This window comes from Monodon monoceros, unplaced genomic scaffold, assembly GCF_005190385.1.
Source record: "Monodon monoceros isolate NGI ecotype Baffin Bay Population unplaced genomic scaffold, NGI_Narwhal_1 Super_Scaffold_7, whole genome shotgun sequence".
Taxonomy (NCBI): domain Eukaryota; kingdom Metazoa; phylum Chordata; class Mammalia; order Artiodactyla; family Monodontidae; genus Monodon; species Monodon monoceros.
This window is the reverse complement of record NW_021703784.1, coordinates 54,880,268-54,901,924: the sequence shown is the minus strand read 5'-3', so window position 1 is coordinate 54,901,924 and position 21,657 is coordinate 54,880,268. Positions and strand designations below refer to the sequence as shown.

Below are 21,657 nucleotides of genomic sequence, written 5' to 3'. Positions count from 1 at the left end.
GATCCCAACCCCAGATGAGATTTGATGGGTAAGTAAACGTTAGTCAGGAGGAGAAAAGTAGCAAAGGCTTTTCAAGAACAGCATAAACACCCCACTCACAGAAGTGAAACAGTGTCCCGAGGTGCCTGGCTCAGCCTACCAGTTAGTGGAGTGTGAGGAGGGGCGGGGACTTGTGGGTTGGAACTGGTCGTGGGTGGAGCTGGCAGGACTGCCCGACAAGTTTCTGGTCTTGGTGCATCCTGCGTGGTGGTTTTCTGGCTAACCATAAAGTATTCCTTTTCAATCCTCACACGTGGACAAGAGTCCCTCAGGAAAAGATTACTCTGGGAAACTGCAACTACAGACCGGCCACCACCACCCAGCTGGCGCCAAATGCATCCCCGCCCTCCAAGGGAGGCCGGTTACCATGGCAACTAGGTCAGGGCGGAAGTGGCTCCCAAAACTGACTCTCACTAATCAGGTGACTCTCCTGCCTTCTGCACGTGACACCAGAGCCCAGGCGCAAGGTCTACCTAATCAGACTCCGCCCCTCTTTTCCTTTACTGACAACTGACAGCGACCTCGAGCAATGGTCCTTGCGGCTCCCCCAGGAGACCCCGCCCCGTGGTAGTGGAAGAACCAATTAGACTGGGAAAACATGAAGCAACGCCCCAGGTTTTACCTCCCCTTGACAGACGCAATTTAGGCCATCCCTGGGTTCCTCCGCCCCCAGCCTGTTCCTGCCGGCGATAGACAGACCTTCTGACCAATAGCGCGTCCGTTTTCTGTGATTGGGTCCCGCCCCCGTGGGAGCTGAACCAATGGGCAAGCCAGCTCTCAGCGGGTGGTGGGGGTTGCACTGCGGTAATATGGCTCTTCCTTAGCCAGCGGCGGTGGCCGGCGGTGGGGTAGAGCGGTTCTGCCTCCCGGGTGGCTGGTTTCTGGGCTGCAGGGGCTCAGCGGGTCGTGACTAGGCTGTGGTGGCGGATGCTGGAGGGCCGCCGGCCCCGCCGCTTGGCGGCTCCCGGGTCAAGATGAGCGCTTCAGCGTCGGTCGGGGGACCGGTCCCCCCGCCGCCCCCGGGCCCGGCCGCCGCGCTGCCTCCCGGTTCTGCCGCGCGGGCCCTGCATGTGGAGCTGCCGTCTCAGCAGGTAACCCCGCGGGCTCGCGGCGCTCGGGAGGGGCCGGGAGGAGGCCCATGAGGGGACCCCGTGGGCGGCGGGCTGACCCTGTACCGGCCGGGAGACCCTGAGAAGTGACCGGGAAGAACTCTGAGGACCGAGGAGGGCTGTCCAGAGGTCTTGGGAGGGGAGGAATCCAGGGATGGCCGAACCTCTGGGGGATCTTCGAGTCCCAGGAGACATCCCGTTACAGGAGATGGGCTGGGAAGAGGCGGGAAGGGACCCAGTGAAACTCCCTGGGGGCCCTCCTGTCCCACTCCGTAGGGAGCTGGGGATTCCCTGGCGCAGACCCTCCCCTTTATCCCTCTTGGGAAGGGACCCGGGGAAGCCCCGGTGTCCCAGGAGAGACGGCGGAAAGCGCTTTTCCTTTCTCAACTCACTGACTTGCTGACAAACCAATTGATACTCTGTGCTGCAGGCGAAGTGAGAAGTCTTTAGGGTTTCCAGCATTTACTTTTAATCTCTCCTTATTATGAAGTACTCCCTTAAACTCTCAAGCAAAATCCTTTGGGACTTTGGGTTTCCTTCCTAATTCTCCGACCCCCAAGGAACGCATTTTAGCAATTTGAGGGGGGGGTCTACTGCATTCCGTCAAATGAGTATCCGTGGAGGCACATTTGCTGTATATATTCATGTCTTCCCCCCATCCTTTAGCAAGGCATAAAGGGCTTCTTGGATCCAACTTGGATCCGTCCACATTGTAAGCGGATAATAAAGAGAGAACACCGAGTTTGGGGACCTGACAAAATTCTTTGTATCACCCACCTATCTGTAGAGTACTTCTTCTTTCCTTCTCTCCCTTGCCTTCTTGCTCTCCCCCAAGAGGAGACTTTGCAGGAGCTTTAGCATTAAAGAGACGGAAAGAAAGTACCTTTCATCTTCCCGCATCCACGAAGAGGACCTAAGAGAAACGGTCAGTCGTTGAGAATTCACCGTGTTGGGTTTGTGCCAAGTGCTCAGCTGGCTGGTAGTTGATTTAACCTCACAACTCTGGGAGGTAGCTGTTTTTATTAGCTCCATTTTGTAGTTCAAGAGACTGAGGCTTACGTTTGTAAAATCGCTTGGCCAAAGCCTTGCCATTAGTGAGTGGTGGGGCGGGCTTTCAGAATCCAGCCTCTGACTGTAGCCCCAGCACGTGGTTGTTGTGCTGCAGACTTGAACAGTCTTTTCTCCACCATCTCCACACAGGACAGAGTTCTTTCCTACCCTTCCTCCAACTTCCCATCCCTGTCTTAGTACTTAGGAAAGAGTCAGATGGAAGAAAGCAGAGGCTGGGGGCAGAGGGGGGATGGGCAATGGGATGGATTTGAATACAGGAAAGTGTGGGGATGTGGGGACCCCTAAAGGGAAGGAGAGCTGGAGATCAGAGCTACAGTGGTGGCCATGGAGCTGAGTTGTTTGCAGAAGCAAGGGCTTTCTGTGCGGTAGAAGAGGATATAAAAGACTGGGGTAGCATGGGCCCTGGTTTTGGGGCGCTGTTGGGAAGGGAGTTTGTGGAGGGTATGAGTTTGAGGGTACTGAAGTTTGGATTGTATTTGCAAGGTGCTGGGGGGAGAGTGAAAGTCTGGTGGGAGAGACTAGCCTCTGGAGTGAGCATTAATGTGAATTTTCATGTGTGTGGCGGGAGGTGGACTGTGAGAGTGGATACTGGGAGAGGCAATGATGGACACTGTTACAGGCATCCTGGAGAAATCCTAAAGGAGTCAAGAGCCAAAAGGGGTTTAGTTTGGGAGAGCTTTGGGAAAGTGTGGGATTAGGAAAGAGAAAGCATCATTTGTTTCATAGAGCCTGTTCTCTGATAACAGTTCCCAGTTTAACATTGGGGGAAATAATCCAAACAAACTGTCCGTGGAATAAATCCAACTGCATTTGTAAGCGTTTGTCCAAGTTTTGGATTTGTGCCAAGGGATATATAGTGGCTTAAGTGTACGGCTGAATGCTCTGTGATCGCTGAGTATGGTATTTACAGCTTTCTGGGGGTATCATCCTTCTTGAATTCTTGGAAGGCAGCCTGTATAACAAAAGCACTTTACTTTTGCTCTTGACATTAATTTCGCTTTCTGGGTCAAAATGCTCAAGTTTTTAGGATATAAATATATAGCATTTAAAAAAGTAAACATTTTTATTAAAGGGTTATCTGTACACAGTGAAGTGTACCAATTATTAGTACACAGCTTGATGAATTGTCACAAAGCAAAGAAAGTTATGGAAGTACTACCCAGATTAAGAAGTACAAAATTATTACCATCCCAGAAGTCCCCCTCATGTTCTCTCCCATCTCTATTTTTTCTTTGTCTCCAGAGGAACCACTATTCTGATTTCTAACATAAGAGAAGAGCTTTTGCCTGTTCTTGAACTGTATATAAATGGAATCACGCAAAATGTATTCTTCTTTTGCTCAGTATTGGTTATGAGAATCAGAGAATGTGTGTGTGTGTATAAAAACTTTTTTCTTTTAGCATTAATTTGTTCTCTTTTTTTTGCCTGTGGCTTTTGCAGAATTTCAAATGTTTAGATAAATTGGAAATCCAGTTAACTTTCTTTTGAGTAACACTTTGAAAATTGTGTCATTTTAATAGATTCCATGCTATTTGATAAGATGTCAATATTTCTAAACAGGTAAACAAACCTTGTTGATTTAGGATTTCTACGATAAAGTTGATTATTTCAAAGCATAGATTCAATGGTTTCTCCCCGCCACCCCCAGCCTGTTTCTAAGGTAGGGTTTTTCAACTTCAGCACTGTTGACATTTTGGGTGGGTAGGTGGGTCTGTAAGATGTTTTGTCACCTCCGTGGCCTGTACCCACAGTATACAGCAGCACCATCTCAGGCCTGACAGTCAAAAATGTCTTTAGATGTTGCCAAATGTCTCTTAGGGGGCAAAATTACTTCTGGTTGAGAACCACAGTTCTAAGGTATATTTTTGTTTTAGGATAGAGAGTACCCCTGCTATTATTTACTCATTTATTCCAGTCTTCATTAAGTCCCATTGATTCTAGTGGCTGTATTGTTTAAAATATTAATTTACTGTATATTAGTTCCAAAAGTATTGGACTCCTCCCTACCCCCAATCTGCCTCCAGAAAAAGGTTTATTTTGTTTTGGCTCAAAGAAAGCCCGCAAAACTGTAAGACCTAACTTATTTTTCTTATTTTAATCCACTTTTCTTAAAGAAAAAATATAGTTAACACTGCATAACTCCTGAACCTTTACATTTATGAGTACTAACTACAGTCCATAATATTATAGCTACTTGATTATGTCAAATGGGACTACTACTTAATTTTGCCTCCTTTTGCTTCTGTAGGATTTTGCTTTACCTGTAATTTAAGCCTGAACTGGTCACACATTTTGAAGATTGTTTTTGCTCTTTAATTTTTGGTTGAGGTTTGTAATTAACTAATGAATATAAGCTCATCTGAAGAATAACTTTGGCATTTTGAAATAAAAATTGTGTTTTTTAGTTGTGGTATTTATTATGTCCTTAAAAGTTTGAGAGCATTTCTTTCCTTCCCAAAGGCTTCCTTCTTTGAGTATAACCTAACTACATTTCTCAGATACTCAGAGCTGGGGAGGCTTTTTAGTGATTTTTTAGTGACCCTTTTTGGGTCACTACATACATAAACACATAGTTTTGCATGCAGTTATAGTCCTAACCTAGTTTAATCCCTTCCATTTAAAAAATTTTACAATTCATTATTATTTTTCTTAGACAGTTGTCATCAGTATACATACATCTGCCACATTTTTGTATAATAATGTTTAGTTATGTTTGTTTAACCCCCAGTGGTAGACTTTTGGACTGTTTCCAGTTTTTCTGTGTTATTTTGTTGCAATGAATATCCATATACAGGTATCTTTGAAATCATTCACTCAGAGGATATTTACACGTACACATGTATACATATATACACATATACACACACACACCCATATAACCTACATACACATATACATATTTTTTGTTATTTAAATTTGTATTTCTTTAGTTATCAGTTGTGTTTTAGTAGCTTCATTTATTGTATGCCAAACACTGTGCAAAGTATATGAACTCTATCCTTACACAACCCTACGAGTTTCAATATTTTTGCATAGATTTTTATAGCATTTTCATTTCTTTTGTGACTTGCTTGTTCATGTCCCTGGCATTAATTTTTCTGATTACTTGCTCATGTTTTTTATTCATTTAAAGAGCATTTTTCTTGTCTTTTTATGGGAGGAGGTAGGGAATATTAGTGCTGTTAACCTTTATCTCCCTTGAATTTTTAAAAATAGACTTTGTTTTTTATTTTATTTTATTTTTCCTTTTGGCTGTGCACACAGCTTGTGGGATATTAATTCCCCAACCAGGGATTGAACCCGGGCCCCCAGCAGCGAAAGTGCAGAGTCCTAACCACTGGACCGCCAGGGAATTCCCTAGACTTTAATTTTTAGAACAATTTTAGATTTACAGACAAATTGAGAGGATAGTACAGAAAGTTCCCATATACTCTATACCCATTTTTCCCTATTTTTAACATCTTCGTTAGTATGGTACATTTGTTACAATTGATGAGTCAGTACTGATACATTATTATTAACTAAAGTCTATATTTTATTCAGATTTCCTTCATTTAAAAAATTGTGGTAAGATATACATAATATAAAATTTGCCATTTAAATCATTTTTAAGTATAATTCAGTGGCATTAGGCACATCCTCAATGTTGTGCAACCATCATTACTATCCATTTCTGGAATTTTTCATCATCTCAAACAGAAACCATACTAATTAAACAACTCCCCATTCTTCCTTCCCCCAGCTCCTGGTAAACTCTGTTCTACTTTATGTCTCTATGACTTTGCTTATTCTACCTTCTTCTTATAAGGGAATCATACAATATTTGCCCTTTTGTGTCTGGCTTATTTCATTCAACATAATGTTTTCAACATTCATCCATGTTGTAGCATGTATCAGACTTTCATTTCTTTATAAGGCTGAATAATATTCCATTGTGTTTATATACTACATTTTGTTTGTTCATTCATCTGTTGATGGATCCTTAGTGTTTATGTAATACACTTTTTCAGGATCCCATCGTGCACATCACATTATATTTTGTTCACCTATCTCCTTAACCTCCTCTTGGTTGTAACAGTTCCTCAGACTTTCCTTCTTTTTGATGACCTTTATCGTTTTGAGTACTTCTCAGGTATTCTGTAGGATGTCCCTCTATTGGAATTTGTCTGGTGTTTTTGTTTTTTGTTTTTTGTCTGATGATTAGATTGGGGTTATGGGTTTTTGGGAGAAAGGCTGGAGAAGTAAAGTGCCATTTTCATCCTATCATATCAAGTGTGCATACTATTAACATGGCTTATCACTATTGAAGTTAACCTTCATCATCACCAGTGCAGTTGTGTTCGTCAGGTTTCTCTGCTGTAAGGTTACTTTCTCCCACTCATCCCTCCATCCCTCCTTCCTCTTTGGGAGGAAGTCGCTATGTACAGTCCACACTGAAGGAGTGGGGATTGATACTCCCCCTCCTTGAGGGCAGAGTATCTACATAACTTACTTGGAATTCTTCTGCATAGGAGAGTTCTATCAGTAACCACTTCCTTTTACAGATGAGGGATCTAAGGTCTGGGTAACTTTCTCAAAGTCACAAAGGGTGTCATCACAGGGACTGCAGTTTAGGTCTTTGATTCCCACTTTCCATAGATACCTATTCTTTTCAGAGTCTGGTGAAAAACAAAAGCTTTAAGTTATCTCAAGGTTCGAGACCATCACGCTTTTTATTTTATTTCCCACAGCACCTTTACGTAGCACTGTGCTGATTACGTAGTAGGAACTCAGTACGTTTTTTAATTTTAAAATTTTATTTGTATATGGATCATTCCTTTGAAGAACTTAACAGTCTAAAGAGAGGAAGGAAATGGGATTGAAACACATATAAGAAAAAAATGGTAGAAGCACAAAAGCTTTCTAAAACTTAATTTAGCTGTATGGGATATATATTTTTCCCTTACATGTTTCTGTTTATTAGATGTCTTACTTCTGTCAGTCTGATTTAATTATCTTTTTATTATGTGTTTAAAAGATTTGTTTCGTTGGCAAGGCCACTGAAGGCAGAGAGAAGGCCGTATCTTATTGGAAACATATGCCCCGTGCAATGTTATGTATATTTATTCCTTCCACAAATATTTGTTGAGCCCCTTCCTTGTGACTCTAATAAAAAAATAGTGTATAGCTGTGTTGTATAGCTATACAGTAAAATGATGGCAATTTTTGAGCTGTTTTGGTTCTTGTAAACAAATCGGTGTGGGGAAGCTTCAGAAACAAAGAAAATATCAGCATCCTAAAATCATTATTTTTACGTGATAAAATGCCATTAGGAATTTAAGGTTTTTCAATTTTTTTTTGGGTGTGTGAAAATGTTTAGTTTTCCTTTGAAAGGAAAAGCTATGTTCTTATTCAGTGTTAACTTTAAAATTTCTCTACTGGGTCACAGTTCTTAATTTTGCGGCAGAAAATTCAGAAGTGAAACCGACTGGAAATAGAGCCAGAGAAGAATTGAAACTAGTAAGTTGGGCCTGAGTGAGTAGTAAAATGAAAAAAAAAAATTAGGTTTTCATATTTTCCAAATGTATATTTTTGATAATCTGTGTATTTTCATCAGTAGACATATTACTACTGGGGGAAAAATACTTGTCATTTTTAATGTGCTTGAATGAGTGCAGATACAAACTAGGGATGTTTTAGAAAAATTAGACAGATCTATATTAAGAGAGGGTTTGAAACATTTTAGGTTTTATACTTTGTTTTAGGTTCAATGGCATCAGTAACTTCTCAGTTAAAGTTTTTTAATGTCTTGTATCTTAGGAGTTGTGTTCTTAGATTATACATGTAGAGGAGCACGTGGAGAATGGAAACTTGACATTGGAATTTTTTCCAAAACCGATTTCATATTATACTGTTTTGGTTTAATATTATATACCCTTGTTTTCCATCTTATTTTAAGATGGAAGCATGAATTTTGAATCATAGAATTTTATAGATGCAAATTCTGAAGCCCTCAGAGGTGAAACTATTCTCCTGGCCAGAGACTTGGTCCCTCTGTTTATTTCCACCCTCAGGGAGTCAGTAAAGAGTATTAATTTAACAAATCTGAATTGAGTGCCCTGCTCTTCCGGCTGGTGGCAAAGACCTGACCAGATCCTGCATCTCTCATGAGCATTTATTTCACTGTGCTTGGCTTGGAGTTTTGAGAATTTGTTTCTTAAACTTATCTCTGGGCTTTGACACATTATCCATACAACTTTGGGGATTTTAGGCTACAATTAAAATGTAGGAGAGACTGTATTTTAAACTTCTCTTTTCAGGCTGAGCTGTCAGACTCCATCCCCTTTCCGCCTGTTATGGTATGTATTAGTGAAACTTTGGAATGTCCCTGTGTAATGTGAGTGATCAGTCTTCCTGTTTTGTTCCTGTCTATCGTTTTTTGAATATCCCACTTAAGAAGTCCTGATTCTTTACCGCTTCACATTTCTGAAACAGCAGCCATCTGGTGATTGTGGGGTTTTTGATGTGAGGAATTTTATTTGTGTAATGTTTGATGCTGATTGCCGTAGACGTCATTTACTAGTAATGTTATCAGTCATTGAAAGACTGGAGTCAAGTGCATTTATTGGTTGAGAAGCTGGGAAAGCTGAGTATTAGAACCCAGCACTTAGGAATCTCTGTTTGCTGGTCCACTGAAATATCTGGTACTTTTTCCCACCATGGTTTTTAGAATGTCCTGCAAGATGCAGTCAGGCTTTTTTGAAAATAATGAGGAAAACAAGGAAGCTGAAACTGACAGCTGCCTTTGGCTTTTGTCAGTAGATTCCTGGGTGAGAAAAAAAGAGAAGACACAAATGAGTGAAAGGTGGAAATCAGACTTTTATGGTCTATTTTTTTCCTGGAAAAACTTGGATCTCTTTTAACATAACTATATTTTTTTGACTAAGGGCTTAACTGTGAGCTACACGTGTTCATGTTAACCTATGTCAAAACTAGTTCTAAGTGCAGAAGTGGAAGAAACTGACTGAGTAATCCGTTTATTCAACAGATATTTATAAAGTACCTCCTTTGATTTATGTTAAGCACAGGATTAGCAACTTTATGTCTTGTTTCCTCCAACCTACTTAAGTCTTTCAGAGGATATGAATTATTTCCCGTCACAATTCCAGTCTTTTTTTTTTTTGTATAAGAGCTAATACAGGAAAACTACACTTTTTTTTTTAACACAACATGAAACTAATTTAGGAGTATGAAAAAGCTGTGTTTTAAGTCTCGCGGCATGTGGGATCTTAGTTCCCCGACCAGGGATTGAACGCGTGCCCCCTGCCATGGAAGTTTGGAGTCTTAACCACTGGACCACCAGGGAAGTTCCTAAAATGTTAATATAAGGGTATATATGAAAAGCAGCAACATGGGAAAGACTTTCTAATTTTTCATTCTGAAAATAGACCAGAAAGCAAGATAGGCAGGTAGGCTGCAGGGTGCTCATTTCAGGTATCGGATATTTTACAGGACTGTACTCATTACAGGATAGAGTTGGTCCCATCACAGAACTGTACATGTAGTAGGTATTTCAAGCTTGTTTTAATGAATTGACTAAATGGAGTTTTTCCTACATGCAAGGTATTTAATATAAATATAAAAATAAAGAACAGTTGTCCCAGTGCCCTTGAGTGACTGGTTTACATTTGGTATTCCTTTATTTCTACCAAAAGAAATCAGTCTGATTATTATATGGGGACACTAGAATTGCAGAATTTCTTAGTTGTACATTAGCTGCATTTTTGATATTTTATAAACTTGGATGTTTTAAAACTACCTGCAAATTACTAAAAATCGTTGCTCACTATTACTACCTTGTATTTTCAAGAATAGGTTACCTTATCAATGCCCTCTTCAATGAGCTAGCAAAATATGCAGTGCATTTTAGATATTATATCAAAAATAAAGACAAAATAAGTTGGTACTTAGAAGTAAACATAAAATCTGTTAAAAAATGGAAAAATTTAATTAATTGGTATTAAATTTCTGGTGTGTACCAAATACTGCATTAGACTCTGGTGTACTTCTTTCTCTAACTTCTTTTATTGTTGGAGTACCAGAAAATCTTTGAATACGGTTTTATAATTTCTTAAAAGCAAATAATTTTTTCTTTTCTTTTTTTCTCCTTTAATATTTATTTGGTTGTGCCAGGTCTAAGCTGTGGCACGTGGTGGGCTCCTTAGTTGTGGCATGTGAACTCCTAGTTGTGGGATCTAGTTCCCTGACCAGGGATCAAACCCAGGCCTCCTGCATTGGGAGCGTGGAGTCTTAACCGCTGCACCACTAGGGAAGTCTCTGTCCCTAACATTTTCATTCCACAAGTATTGTGCTCAACTCTGTTCTACACTATCATTTGTTTAACAGTTTTTTTTATTTTTGCGTTTCTACCATGTATACCACAGTGGTGAAGAATATGTTTTCTAGAGCCTGATGCTTGGGTTCAAATCCTGGTTCCATTATTTCCTAGTTGGCAGTCTGGAAGTTACTTAATCTCTCTATGTCTCAGGGAGGCTCAGATCAAATGGGCATAATAGCACCTACCTTGTAGGGTTGTTGAAAGAATTATGTGGGCCATAAATTTGCCTAAAAAGGTGCTTGGTACGTAGTAACTGCTCAATGCTCACTAAATGTCTGCTCTTGCTACTATCATTACTACTACTACTGCTGCAGTTTGTCAAGCTCCGAGGATACGATAAATAAGGCACTGTCCTTGCCCTGGAGGGATTTATAATCTAATGGTTAAGGCAGCTATGTCAGCAGACCATTTTAGTGTAATATAAGAGATGGTTTGAACTAAATGCTGAGGTGGGAAAGAGAAGGAAAAGCATTCTAGCAGAGGGACCAGCTTGAGCAAAAAGGTAAGTAGGTGTAAAAGCGAATGGCAGATAATTATGTGAGGCTGGAGTTTAAGGATCTTGGAGGAGGATGGTGGAAACAAACGAGCTGGAGAGGTATAGTTTGGGATTAGATTATGGAGGGCCATGTGTGCCATGGTTTGGAATTTGGACATTATCCTGGAGGTAGAGGGGAGGACTGTCTTTTTTTTTTAATAGACTTTATTTTTTAGAGCAATTTTAAGTTCCTAGCAAAAATGAGCAGAAGGTACAGAGATTTTCCAAGTACTTTCTGCCCCTGTACGTACATAGCCTCCCCTATTAGCAGCACCCCACACCACAGTCATACGTTTGTTACAGTTGATGAACTACATTGACACATCATCATCAGCCAAAGTTCACAGTTTACATTAGGGTTTACTCTTGGTGTTATACATTCTCTGGTTTTGAACATATGTATAATGACGTGTGTTCACCAATACAGCATCACGCAGAGTAGCGTCACTGCCCTAAAAATGCCTTGCGCTACACCTACACCCTGCGCTACATCTACAACTCCCTCCCCACTAGCCATGGATGAAAATTGTTCCACATCCTTGTTAGCATTCGGTGTGGTCAGTATTCTGGATTTTGGCTATTTTAATAGGTGTGTAGTGGTATCTTGTTTGTTTTAGTTTGCATTTCCCTAATGAAAAATGATGTGGAACATCTTTTCATATGCTTATTTGCTGTCTGTATATCTTATTTGGTGAGGTGTCTGTTAAGGTCTTTGGCCCATTTTTCAATCAGGTTGTTTTGTTTTTCTATCATTGAGTTAAGAGTTCTTTGTATATTTTAGGTAACAGTCCTTTGTCAGATGTGTTTTTTGCATATATTTTCCCCCATGGCTTGTTTTCTCATTCTCTTGACATTGTCTTTCAGAGAGCAGAAGTTTTAAATTTTAATGAAGTCTAGTTTATCAATTATGTCTTTCATGGAGAGTGTGTTTGCTGTTGTATCTAAAAAGTAGTTGCCATTCCCAAGGTCACCTAGATTTCTTCTATGAATTTTATAGTTTCGCGTTTTTACATTTAGGTCTGTGGTCCATTTTGAGTTGGGTTTTGTGAAAGGGTAAGGTTTGTGTCTAGATTCTTTTTTTGTGTGTAGAGGTCCAGTTGTTCCAGCACCATTTGTTGAAAGACTATCTTTGCTCTACACCTACACCTTGCGCTACATCTACAACTTCCTCCCCACCAGGAGTGAATGAAAATTGCTCCACATCCTTGTTAGCATTTGGTGTTGTCAGTATTCCGGATTTTGGCTATTTTAATAGGTGTGTAGTATTGCCTTTGCTCCTCTGTCAAAGATCAGTTGACTATACTTATGTGGTATAAGTTTCTGAGCTCTCTAGTCTGTTCCTTTGATTTACTTGTTTATTCCGTTTGTCAGTATCCACAGAATAGCTTGCTGGAATTTTGATAGGGATTGCACTGAATCTATAGATTAAGTTGGAAGGAATTGACATCTTAACAATATTGCATCTTCCTATCCATGAATATGGATTTTCTCCATTTATTTAGTTCTTCTTTGATATCTTTCATTAGAGTTGTATAGTTTTCCTCATGTAGATCTTGTTCATATTTATACCTAAGTATTTCATTTTGGGGGAGTATAATGTAAACGGTATTATGTTTTTAAATGCAAATTCCCTTTGTTCATTGCTGGTATATAGGAAAGCAATTGGCTTTTGTAAATTTACCTCGTACCCTGCAACCTTGCAATAATTGCTTAGTTACAGGAGTTTGTGGTTGATTTTCTCCTATTTTCTACATAGATGATCATGTCATCTGTTGAACAAAGACAGTTTTATTTCTTCCTTCTCAATCTCTATACCTTTTATACCTTTTCTTGTCTTATTGCTAGTACAAGCTAGTACCTGTTTTTCTTTTCTTTTTTAAACTTTTTGTTTGGAAAGAATTACAAGCTTACTGAAAAATTGCAAAAATAAAACTTGTACAAGAATACCTTTATACCCTTTACCCAGAGTCATCTATTGTTAACATTCCATTTGCCTTGTCATTTGCAAGCTATCTCTTCCTAGGTCTATACAGATATAGATAAGTTTTTTTTGTGTGTGAATCATTTGAAGTTAAGTTACATACATCCTGACCTTTTATCCTTAAGTACTTGAGTATGTATTTCCTAGAAGAGGTATGTTCTCTTTTATATCTGCAGTATAGTTATCAGTTTCAGTAAATTAACATTGATATAATGCTTTTATCTAATCTGTGGTTCATAATCTGTCAGTTGATCCCATAATGTCCTTTATAGAACATTTCTTTTCTCCAGTTCCTGATCCATTCTAGAGTCAGGTATTGCATTTAGTGGTTTTATCTCTTCTTTAAGGTAGAACATTTCTGCAGCTTTTCTTTGTCTCTTTTTTTAAGGTCAGTGTCATTATACAGATAGACCCCTTCCTCCCTTTTTAAAATAGACTATTCTTCATTTTCTGTTTACCTGATGTTTCCTCATGATTAGACTCAGATTATGCATTCTCTCAATTGGAATTTCTTTTTCTTTTTTTTTCATTTTTTTGGCCATGCCGCATGGCACATGGGATCTTAGTTCCCCAACCAGGGGTTGAACCCGCACCCCCTGCATTGGAAGCTTGGAGTCTGAACCACCGGAACACCAGGGAAGTCCCTTCAATTGGAATTTCATGTGTGGTGATGCGTCCTTCATAGGGTATCACTTCTGGAGGCACATGATGTCCATTTGTCCCTTACTGGTGATGTTTATTTTGGTCACTCGGTCAAGATATTATCTGATTTCTCAACTATATAACTCTGTATGTGTGTGTCTGCCCTTGAAACTAACTAATAAACAGTCTGTAGGGAGACACTTTGAGATCATGAATATATCCTGCTTCCCCCGCCACACCCCCGCCCCAGATTTATCATCCACTGATGATTTTTTTAAAATTATTTATTTGGCTGTGCCGGATCTTAGTTGTGGCACACGGGATCTTTAGTTGTGTCATACGAACACTTAATTGCGGCGTGTGGGATCTAGTTCCCCAACCAGGGATGAACCTGGGCCCCTGCATTGGGATTGTGGAGTCTGAGCCACTGGACTACGAGGGAAGTCCCCATTGATGATTTTTGTCTGAGGTAATCTTGGCTATCATTGTGGTAAAATTATGATTTCCGAGCTCCTGACACTCCCTCCACATTTATCAGTCTGCCCTTGGCATTGTACTGTGAGAGCAAGAGGATAGTTTTGAGGAGAGACTGGCGGTGAGAAGAGTCATTGAGAAGGTGGTGGGGAGAAGGCTGCTGATGAAGTTTCTAAATAAGGGGAGACTGAGGCCTAAGCTGTGAGGCAGTGTGAGATATTCATTCATTCATCGTTCCGTTATTCCTTCAGCAAACATTTATTGAATATCCGTGTGGCTGCGCTTGGGATAAATAGATGGTTTTGGTTCTTAAGGAGTTTATAGTCACTGGAGGCTACAGAAAGGCCGAGAGTGGTGACAAAATAGAAGTGCTATTAAGAGGTATATATAAACTATAACTTTAATGTGTATGTTAAATATAACATATACATAAGGCTGCTGTCTTATGGCACTGTGAAATATCTAATCTTGCCCATGGTTTACTCATTGGTTCATCCATCAAACACTTACTGAGTATCTACTTTGTGTCAGGTGCTAAGTGCTATGGGTAAAAAGAGGAATGAAACTTGGTTTCTTTATTTAAGGCTCACCCCTCCTTTGGGGGTACACAGCCGTATAAACATAGTTGATAAAGCATGATTGTGAGCATGTTGTGCTAAGTACTGTGATGGTGGCATGTATATAGCATAGTCATGGCACAGAGGGGAGAAATTATCATCTTGGTTTAGGGTAGTGGATGGGGCAGGGTGGTCAGGAAGGATGTCTCAAAAGTGGAGATTCTGAGTTGGGTCATGAGGAATAATTTGACATTTGTCTGCTTAATTGTAGATACTTATTTTAGTCCAACTTTGTGATTACCATTTGCTGTCGTATTTTCCTCCAGTCAAGATTCATGGCTCATTTTCACACACTACTGCAGAAATATCCTTTAAAAATGATTCATGAATGAATTTTCCACTCTTACCCTTTTATCTTTTGTCATGCTGCCTTGTGTTTTTAGTAGCTAATGTCTTTAAAACCATTCTCATAGTATTTTTAGCCACAGTAGTTAGAACCATCTCCCCCACTTAACAGTGAGAGAATCAAGACCCAGAAAAGAACAATGAATACCCAGCTATTTTGGTTCTAAATTCGGAGCTTTTCCCACTATCTTAGTCTGTTTGCTTCTTGGATTTAAAGCACAGTTTTCCAGTTTCACCTTTGTCTCTACCTTCACAAACCTGTATAGCTCGGGTTAGGTGGATAGATTTTGAACCTACAGGTAAACTGACCACTAAAAGCTGAGGCAACCTGTAGGGTAATAATTGTTGCATTATTGAACTACCTTATGCGCTAGCACTGTGTCTAAGTGCTTTGCAGTTCTTCCCTTTACTCTTCATTCATTGCAACTCTGTGAGGTAGAAGCTGTTATTAGCTCCATTTTACAGATGAGGTGTCTGAAGGTTAGAGAGATTAGTTACATGCCCAAGGGAAATAGCAGAGCTGGGACTCAAACCTAAGTTGGCTAAGTTTATACCACAACACAAAACCAATGTTTGGTATAACTGGAATAAATAGCTCACAATCTGATTTTGTTCTGAAGCACATGCCCTTTGTTTTTTCTCAGGTTGATTTAATTGAACTCAGTTTGTAGCTGGGAGTCTCTGGAACTGTTTACCCTAGTGCTGCAGTGTACTGGCTGTTGCACAGGAGTTAGTCCTCATGTTGTGGGTGGCTTAATCTGCCCCTTCATCTATTTCCTTTGTGGCTGAGCATCTATAAAAGTCCCATATTATTGGCTCTTAAAAAAGTTAAAAATTCTTGGTGCAGATGTGGAAATGGGGCAGAGACCAGGGCTCTTAATTTTATTGAATTTATGTAGGAGAGGTAGTCAGAGGTATTTAGTCTTCCATTTCATTGTGTAGTTCCTGGCACATCATGGGTACTCCAGAAATGTTGAAATACTTTGGTTTGTTAGGGTACAATGTATAGGAGAGAATTATGAAGACATGAGGATGTTTGTGAATGTTGCAAGCTTATTGAGACAGATTGGGATTGAAGATGGTACTGGAAAGTAGATTTAGGGCCTTTGGATTTATTTAGTAAAGCTTGATTGTAGTGGGAGGACCTTATTAGATAAAGGCAACCTGGGTTATTTCTGGGGCAAAGAGAAGGCGGGGGGTAATGGGAAAGAAATAATGGAAATGAAGACACAAAGATTCTAATTTTGCTAATCTTGGTAGGTTTTAAAAATAGAGTCTCCCTGAAATCAGTATGTTAACATTTAATGCATAATGGGGAATATCCTGGCGGTCCAGTGGTTAGGACTCTGCGCTTCCGCATGGTTTCAATCCTTGGTTGGGGAACTAAGATCCAGCAATGCCATGCGGCTTAGCAGGGCCCCCCCATCCCCACCCCCGCAAGCAGCCAAATGCATAATGGCTTGTACTTGTTTAAGGAATTGTATAGAGATTACTATTTGTGAGCTCTTGTTTGCAGAAGAGGAAGTTGATATGTGTATAAGAGAAGAAAGCTGGTTTTTACAATATAAACAATAGCTTTAGGGAAATGAATGAAGAGTGTGGAAAGGAAGAAACATATGCCAGAGATAACTGTGAAGAAAGGATTGATGGGCTGCTTGGCTGATTAGAAATGGGAGTAGGGGCATGGGACACCTGCCAGGCAAAGATGTCTCAAAGGTTTTGAAACAGGGTATCTGGGAAGCAAATACATGGTGTACATGCACACATGTACACATAGCCTAGGAGATCAGGCCTGGGTGCAAACCTTGATTTTGCTGCTTACTAACAGTGTAAACATGGGTAGGTCCATTTACTTAGGACCCCAATTTTATTATCTAAAAAATGAGTAAAATGGCTTAGACTAGTGCTTATTAAACTCAAAATGTACATACAGATTACCTGGGGATCTTGTTAAAATGTAGATTCTGATTGAGTAAGGTCTGTAGTGGGACCTGAGAATCTGCATTTCCAACAGGTTCCCAGGTGATACTGGGTAGCAAAGGCTTAGATGACTTTCAAGATCCTTTTCAGTTCTGTAATTCTATAATTCTATTTATTGAATGTTTGTCCTTTGGAGATCTGTTATACTCTTGTGACTTTATTACCTCTATTTAGATAGATGAATTCTAAATCTGTCTCTTTACTTCAGATTAGAAATGCCTAAACCAATTCGTCATTTTACACTAACCACATCCCTTTCTTGACATCCCTATTTCTGTTAATACTTTATATTTCAAAATACTTTACAGTTTTTCAGAGAGCTTTTATGTCCATTATTTCATTTGATCCTTAAAATAACCCACAGAGGTAAGCATGCAGGAAATATCTCTGTTTTATGGAAAGGAAAACAGGCTCAGAGAGACTGAGTGGTTTGCCCACTAGTGAGTGGTTAGAACCACCCTTGAGTTCAGGATTATTGACTCTCTTACCACTATGTCACACTGCTTCTGGTAATGACTATCACAGATACCTGGGCTTAAGGGTTGGTTGCCATCTCTGTTTTTTTAAATATTTAAATTTAGTTTTATTTTAAAAGATAGGTAATATATTCATGTGGATCACAATTCAAAGGTTAACATAAATGCACAAGTGGAATTTCTGGGTCAAAGAATCTATGCATTTGTAATTGTGGTAGGTATTGCCACATTGCCATCTTAGAGGTTTTACTAATTATACTTTTTTCAGGGAAGTGTCTGTTTTGCCACTGCCTGCCTCTGAATATGTTATCAGACTTTGTGATCTGTGCCAATTTTAGTGTAGTTTTAAGTTGCATTTCTCTTATGAATGAGGTTGAGAATCTTTTCTTGTTTAAGTGCTATTTGTATTTTCTGTGAATTAATCTGTTAATATTCTTTGTCGGTTTTTCTGTTGGGTGGTTGAACTTTTTGTTCTATGAACACTTTATTTTATTTTTGGCTGCGCCTCATGGCTTGCGGGATCTTAGTTCCCCGACCAGGGATTGAACCTGGGCTCCTGGCAGTGAAAGCGCCGAATCCTAACCACGGACCACCAGGGAATTCCCATATGAACTCTTTATGTTTTAGTGAAATTGTCTTTGTTATATGAATTAAAATCTTTTTGTTAGGTTTTTTTCCTTTGATTTTATATATGCTAGTTTTTGTCATGCATAATTTAAAAACATTTTATATAGTAAATTTGATTGATTTTTTTTCTTTCTTTTTATAGCTTCAGAGTTTTATGTCATTCTTAGACCTTTGAGGTTATAAAATAATTCTTCATGGTTTCTTTTGATACTTTTATGCTTTAATTATTTACATTTGAATGTTTTTAAACCATCTGGGATTTGATATAAGGTATAGGATGTTTCTTGTATATATACATATTTCTTTTCTTTCCTTCCCTTTCCCTTTCCTGATGGCTACTCTATTGCCCTAACACCTTTATTGATTAGTTCTTATATTTCTAGAGGTCCTTTAACTCCTTTATTTCTTTTATCAATCTTCTCTTTGTCCTCAACCATATCCGTTATCTGGTTAGTCTCCCCATTAAGCCCATTTTTGTCTTTGTGCTCCCATAGAGTCTCATCCTTTCTTTCTGTTCTTATTGATATTACTTTAAAACTTTTTTATTATGGAAATTTCAATGAATAAAGAAATATAATGTATATTTTATATATAAATGTGTATTGAAATGCATACATACAGGGTGGGATGTAATAAACTCCCAGGTACCTACTACCTGTTATTGGTAATAACTATCAATAACTATCACCTCATGGTAGATCTTATTTTATCTATATACCTAACTAACAATACTTGTCCTCCCTCCCTCACCCCAATTATTTTGAAGCAAATTACAGGCACGATACTACTTTTAACACTTGGACCATTGAAGCTGTCTTCTGTCTTGCAGTTTTTATCCTCCAGGTCATCCTGTGTAATTCTGTGTCTTTCTTCTGTCTTACATTTCTAAAATAACAGTTCTTTAATTAAGCGGTCTTTGAAAGTATATGTTGGACACTTTTACCTCAAACTGGCTTTTTCATGTGCCCAAACTCCAGTTCTTTAGAAAGATTACATACTCTGAAACTAGGGAATGCCATGTTTGTATCCCCACAGTTCCTAGCATAGTCTGTAAAGGAAATAACAGCAAGTAAAATAGAAGAAAGGGGAATGAGAGAGGGAGGATGAGAGAGACATACATGGAGAACAATACTGGATCTGTCACTACAAAGGCCTGTTTCTTAGAGCAGCACTACCCAGAGGAAACATGGGAGAAAAAGAGCAAGTTTGGACTTCCTATCAAGATTGGGGTGAATAGGGTAGAGATTAAAAAAAAACCCCAAAAACCAAAAAAACCCAGAGCCAAAATGTATAAGAAATGCAGGAAGTTCAGAGACATAGATAATTTTGTCTTTTCTTGTGGAGAAGCCTGTTAGTGCATAGTAAATGACTGAATTAAATTCTAGGACTTATTTGAACTTGAGTGAGAGGAGAGTCAACGTCAAAATAAGCGCTTTGGTTCCAAGGTTGTGTAATTTGTGTCAGAGAAAGTTCTCCGTTAGGAACAGGAGCTATAAAGTTTTTATGAGAGATCAGAGTTGGTGGTTTGTTTGTTTAAATCTGTAACATTGGGTGTTGGCACCATCTGCTTTCTAGCCAGCAGCATCTAGTTTTAAAGCATTTCTGTGTTCTTCAAAAGTTTTCACAGTGAGTCTTTCAGCTGGGATCAAGAGATTAGAAAAAATAGGTGATTGAGACTGCTATAATATAGAAGGGGCTTTTATATTTTTTAAAAAGATTGACCTAATTTATCAAGCTTAAATTCTTGATTTGGTAATTCAGCATTTTTACCTTCCATGGAAATGTGGAAAACTAATTTTCTCCCAGGTTTGCTTTTGTTGTCCCTCAAAAAAGTGTACCAAAGTAGCAGTAATCTGACTTAACCTGGGCCTTAATTCTTCCATGCCAGTTAGCCTGGCCCCAGGCTGAGAATAAATGCCTGACCTGAAAAAAAAAATGAACAGGAAATAGGAAAGGGGAACGGTATTCAGAACAAGTTTGACTACATTTCCAAATCAAATGCTACTTTAAAACTTCTCATAACTCAGTGAGTATCTACATTAGGGGTCAGCAAACTGTGGCCAACAGTCACTGGTTTTTTATAACAACTGATGAAATAAGAAAGGTTTTGACATCGTTAAAGGATTACAGACAAACAAAAACCCAAAGAATTTACGGAGACAGGATGCACCCTGAAAATCTTGAAATATTTACTTTCTGTTCCTTTTAGAACAACCCACGATCTACATCATTCAGGGTATATAGTAGTATTTATTTATGTGGACATTTAAAATTTCTTGTTCTTTTGTTTGTGTTTCATATTAGCACTTTGTTTTTGTAAGGGTTATGCAATTTTCCATTGTGTGAATATACCACAGTTTGAGTGGTTATTCAGTTTTTGCTTTTATAGCCCATATTTGCACACATTTTTGTGATTTGTGGAATTTCTTGGTCAAATATTATGTGCAGTTTAAAATTTGGTAATTGTTGCTAAGTCACTGTCCTTCCAAAATGGACCATTTTATATTTTCCCCAACATTATTTTCCTTACTAGCATCAACCCTGACAGAGACTAAAATGGTTTGGTTAATCAGATAGATCTCTTTGTTTTCTATTGCTGAGTAACAAACAAAAAATTTAGTGGCTTAAAACATCATCATTTATTTTGCTCATGAATATGCAGTTTGGTTCGGGCTTGGTGGGAACAGCTTGTCTGTGCTTTGCTTGATGTCATTTCTGGCGTCTGAAAGGCTGGGTACCGAAATGGTCACTTGCATGTCTGGTTATAGCTGGGATCTCTCAGCTGGGGCTGAAGAGAGCACCTGCAAAGTCTTTTCCGCTTGGCTGCTGGGCATCCTCACAGTGGGGTGACTGGATACTGAGGAAGAGCATCCTGTAAAGAGGACCAGGTAATTTTATGATTTAGCTTCAGAAGTCACGTGGCATTATTTCTGCCATAGTCACAGGCCTTCCCTCATTTAAGGGAGAGGGAACATAGACGCCACTTCGTCAAGGAGGAGTGGCAGCATCATATTGTAAGAGAGCACGTGGGATGCGATGTATTGGTGCGGCCATTCTTTGGAAACTACAGTCTCCACAAGCTGGAATATTTGTTTTGGTGTGCATATCTTTATGAGTGGGATTATACGTCTTTTCGTATGGTTATTGACCATTTCCATTACTTTTTTGGTGGCTGCCTTTTTGTATCCTTTGCCCCCTTTTCTATTGGACTATAAATTATTGATTATATTATTGATTTGTAATAGCTCTTGTAGACTAAGCAAATTAGACTCAAAATTTGTTTAGAAGATACGTCACCATGGTCTTGGGAGTCATAAAAGGTGTGTGGGATTATAGCTTAGTTTGGTGACGGTGGGGATTTGTGGAGTCATTATATTTAAGAAA

The 21,657-nt window shown here is 39.2% G+C and overlaps 1 protein-coding gene across 2 annotated transcripts in view; it reads left to right on the top strand.

The window, feature by feature from the left end:
• The first annotated feature begins 801 nt into the window (after positions 1–801).
• The window catches only part of UVRAG (UV radiation resistance associated), a 317,590-nt gene continuing 296,734 nt past the window's right edge, over positions 802–21,657 (top strand). The window contains exons 1-2 of one of the 2 annotated variants that reach the window (XM_029209195.1): positions 2,050–2,073; positions 8,519–8,557. In XM_029209195.1, the coding sequence (XP_029065028.1) occupies positions 8,555–8,557 (3 nt within the window). In that variant the 5' untranslated portion in view covers positions 2,050–2,073; positions 8,519–8,554. Of the gene's footprint in view, positions 1,131–2,049; positions 2,074–8,518; positions 8,558–21,657 lie in introns of those variants that run through there. The other variant, XM_029209194.1, reaches the window with a different exon arrangement.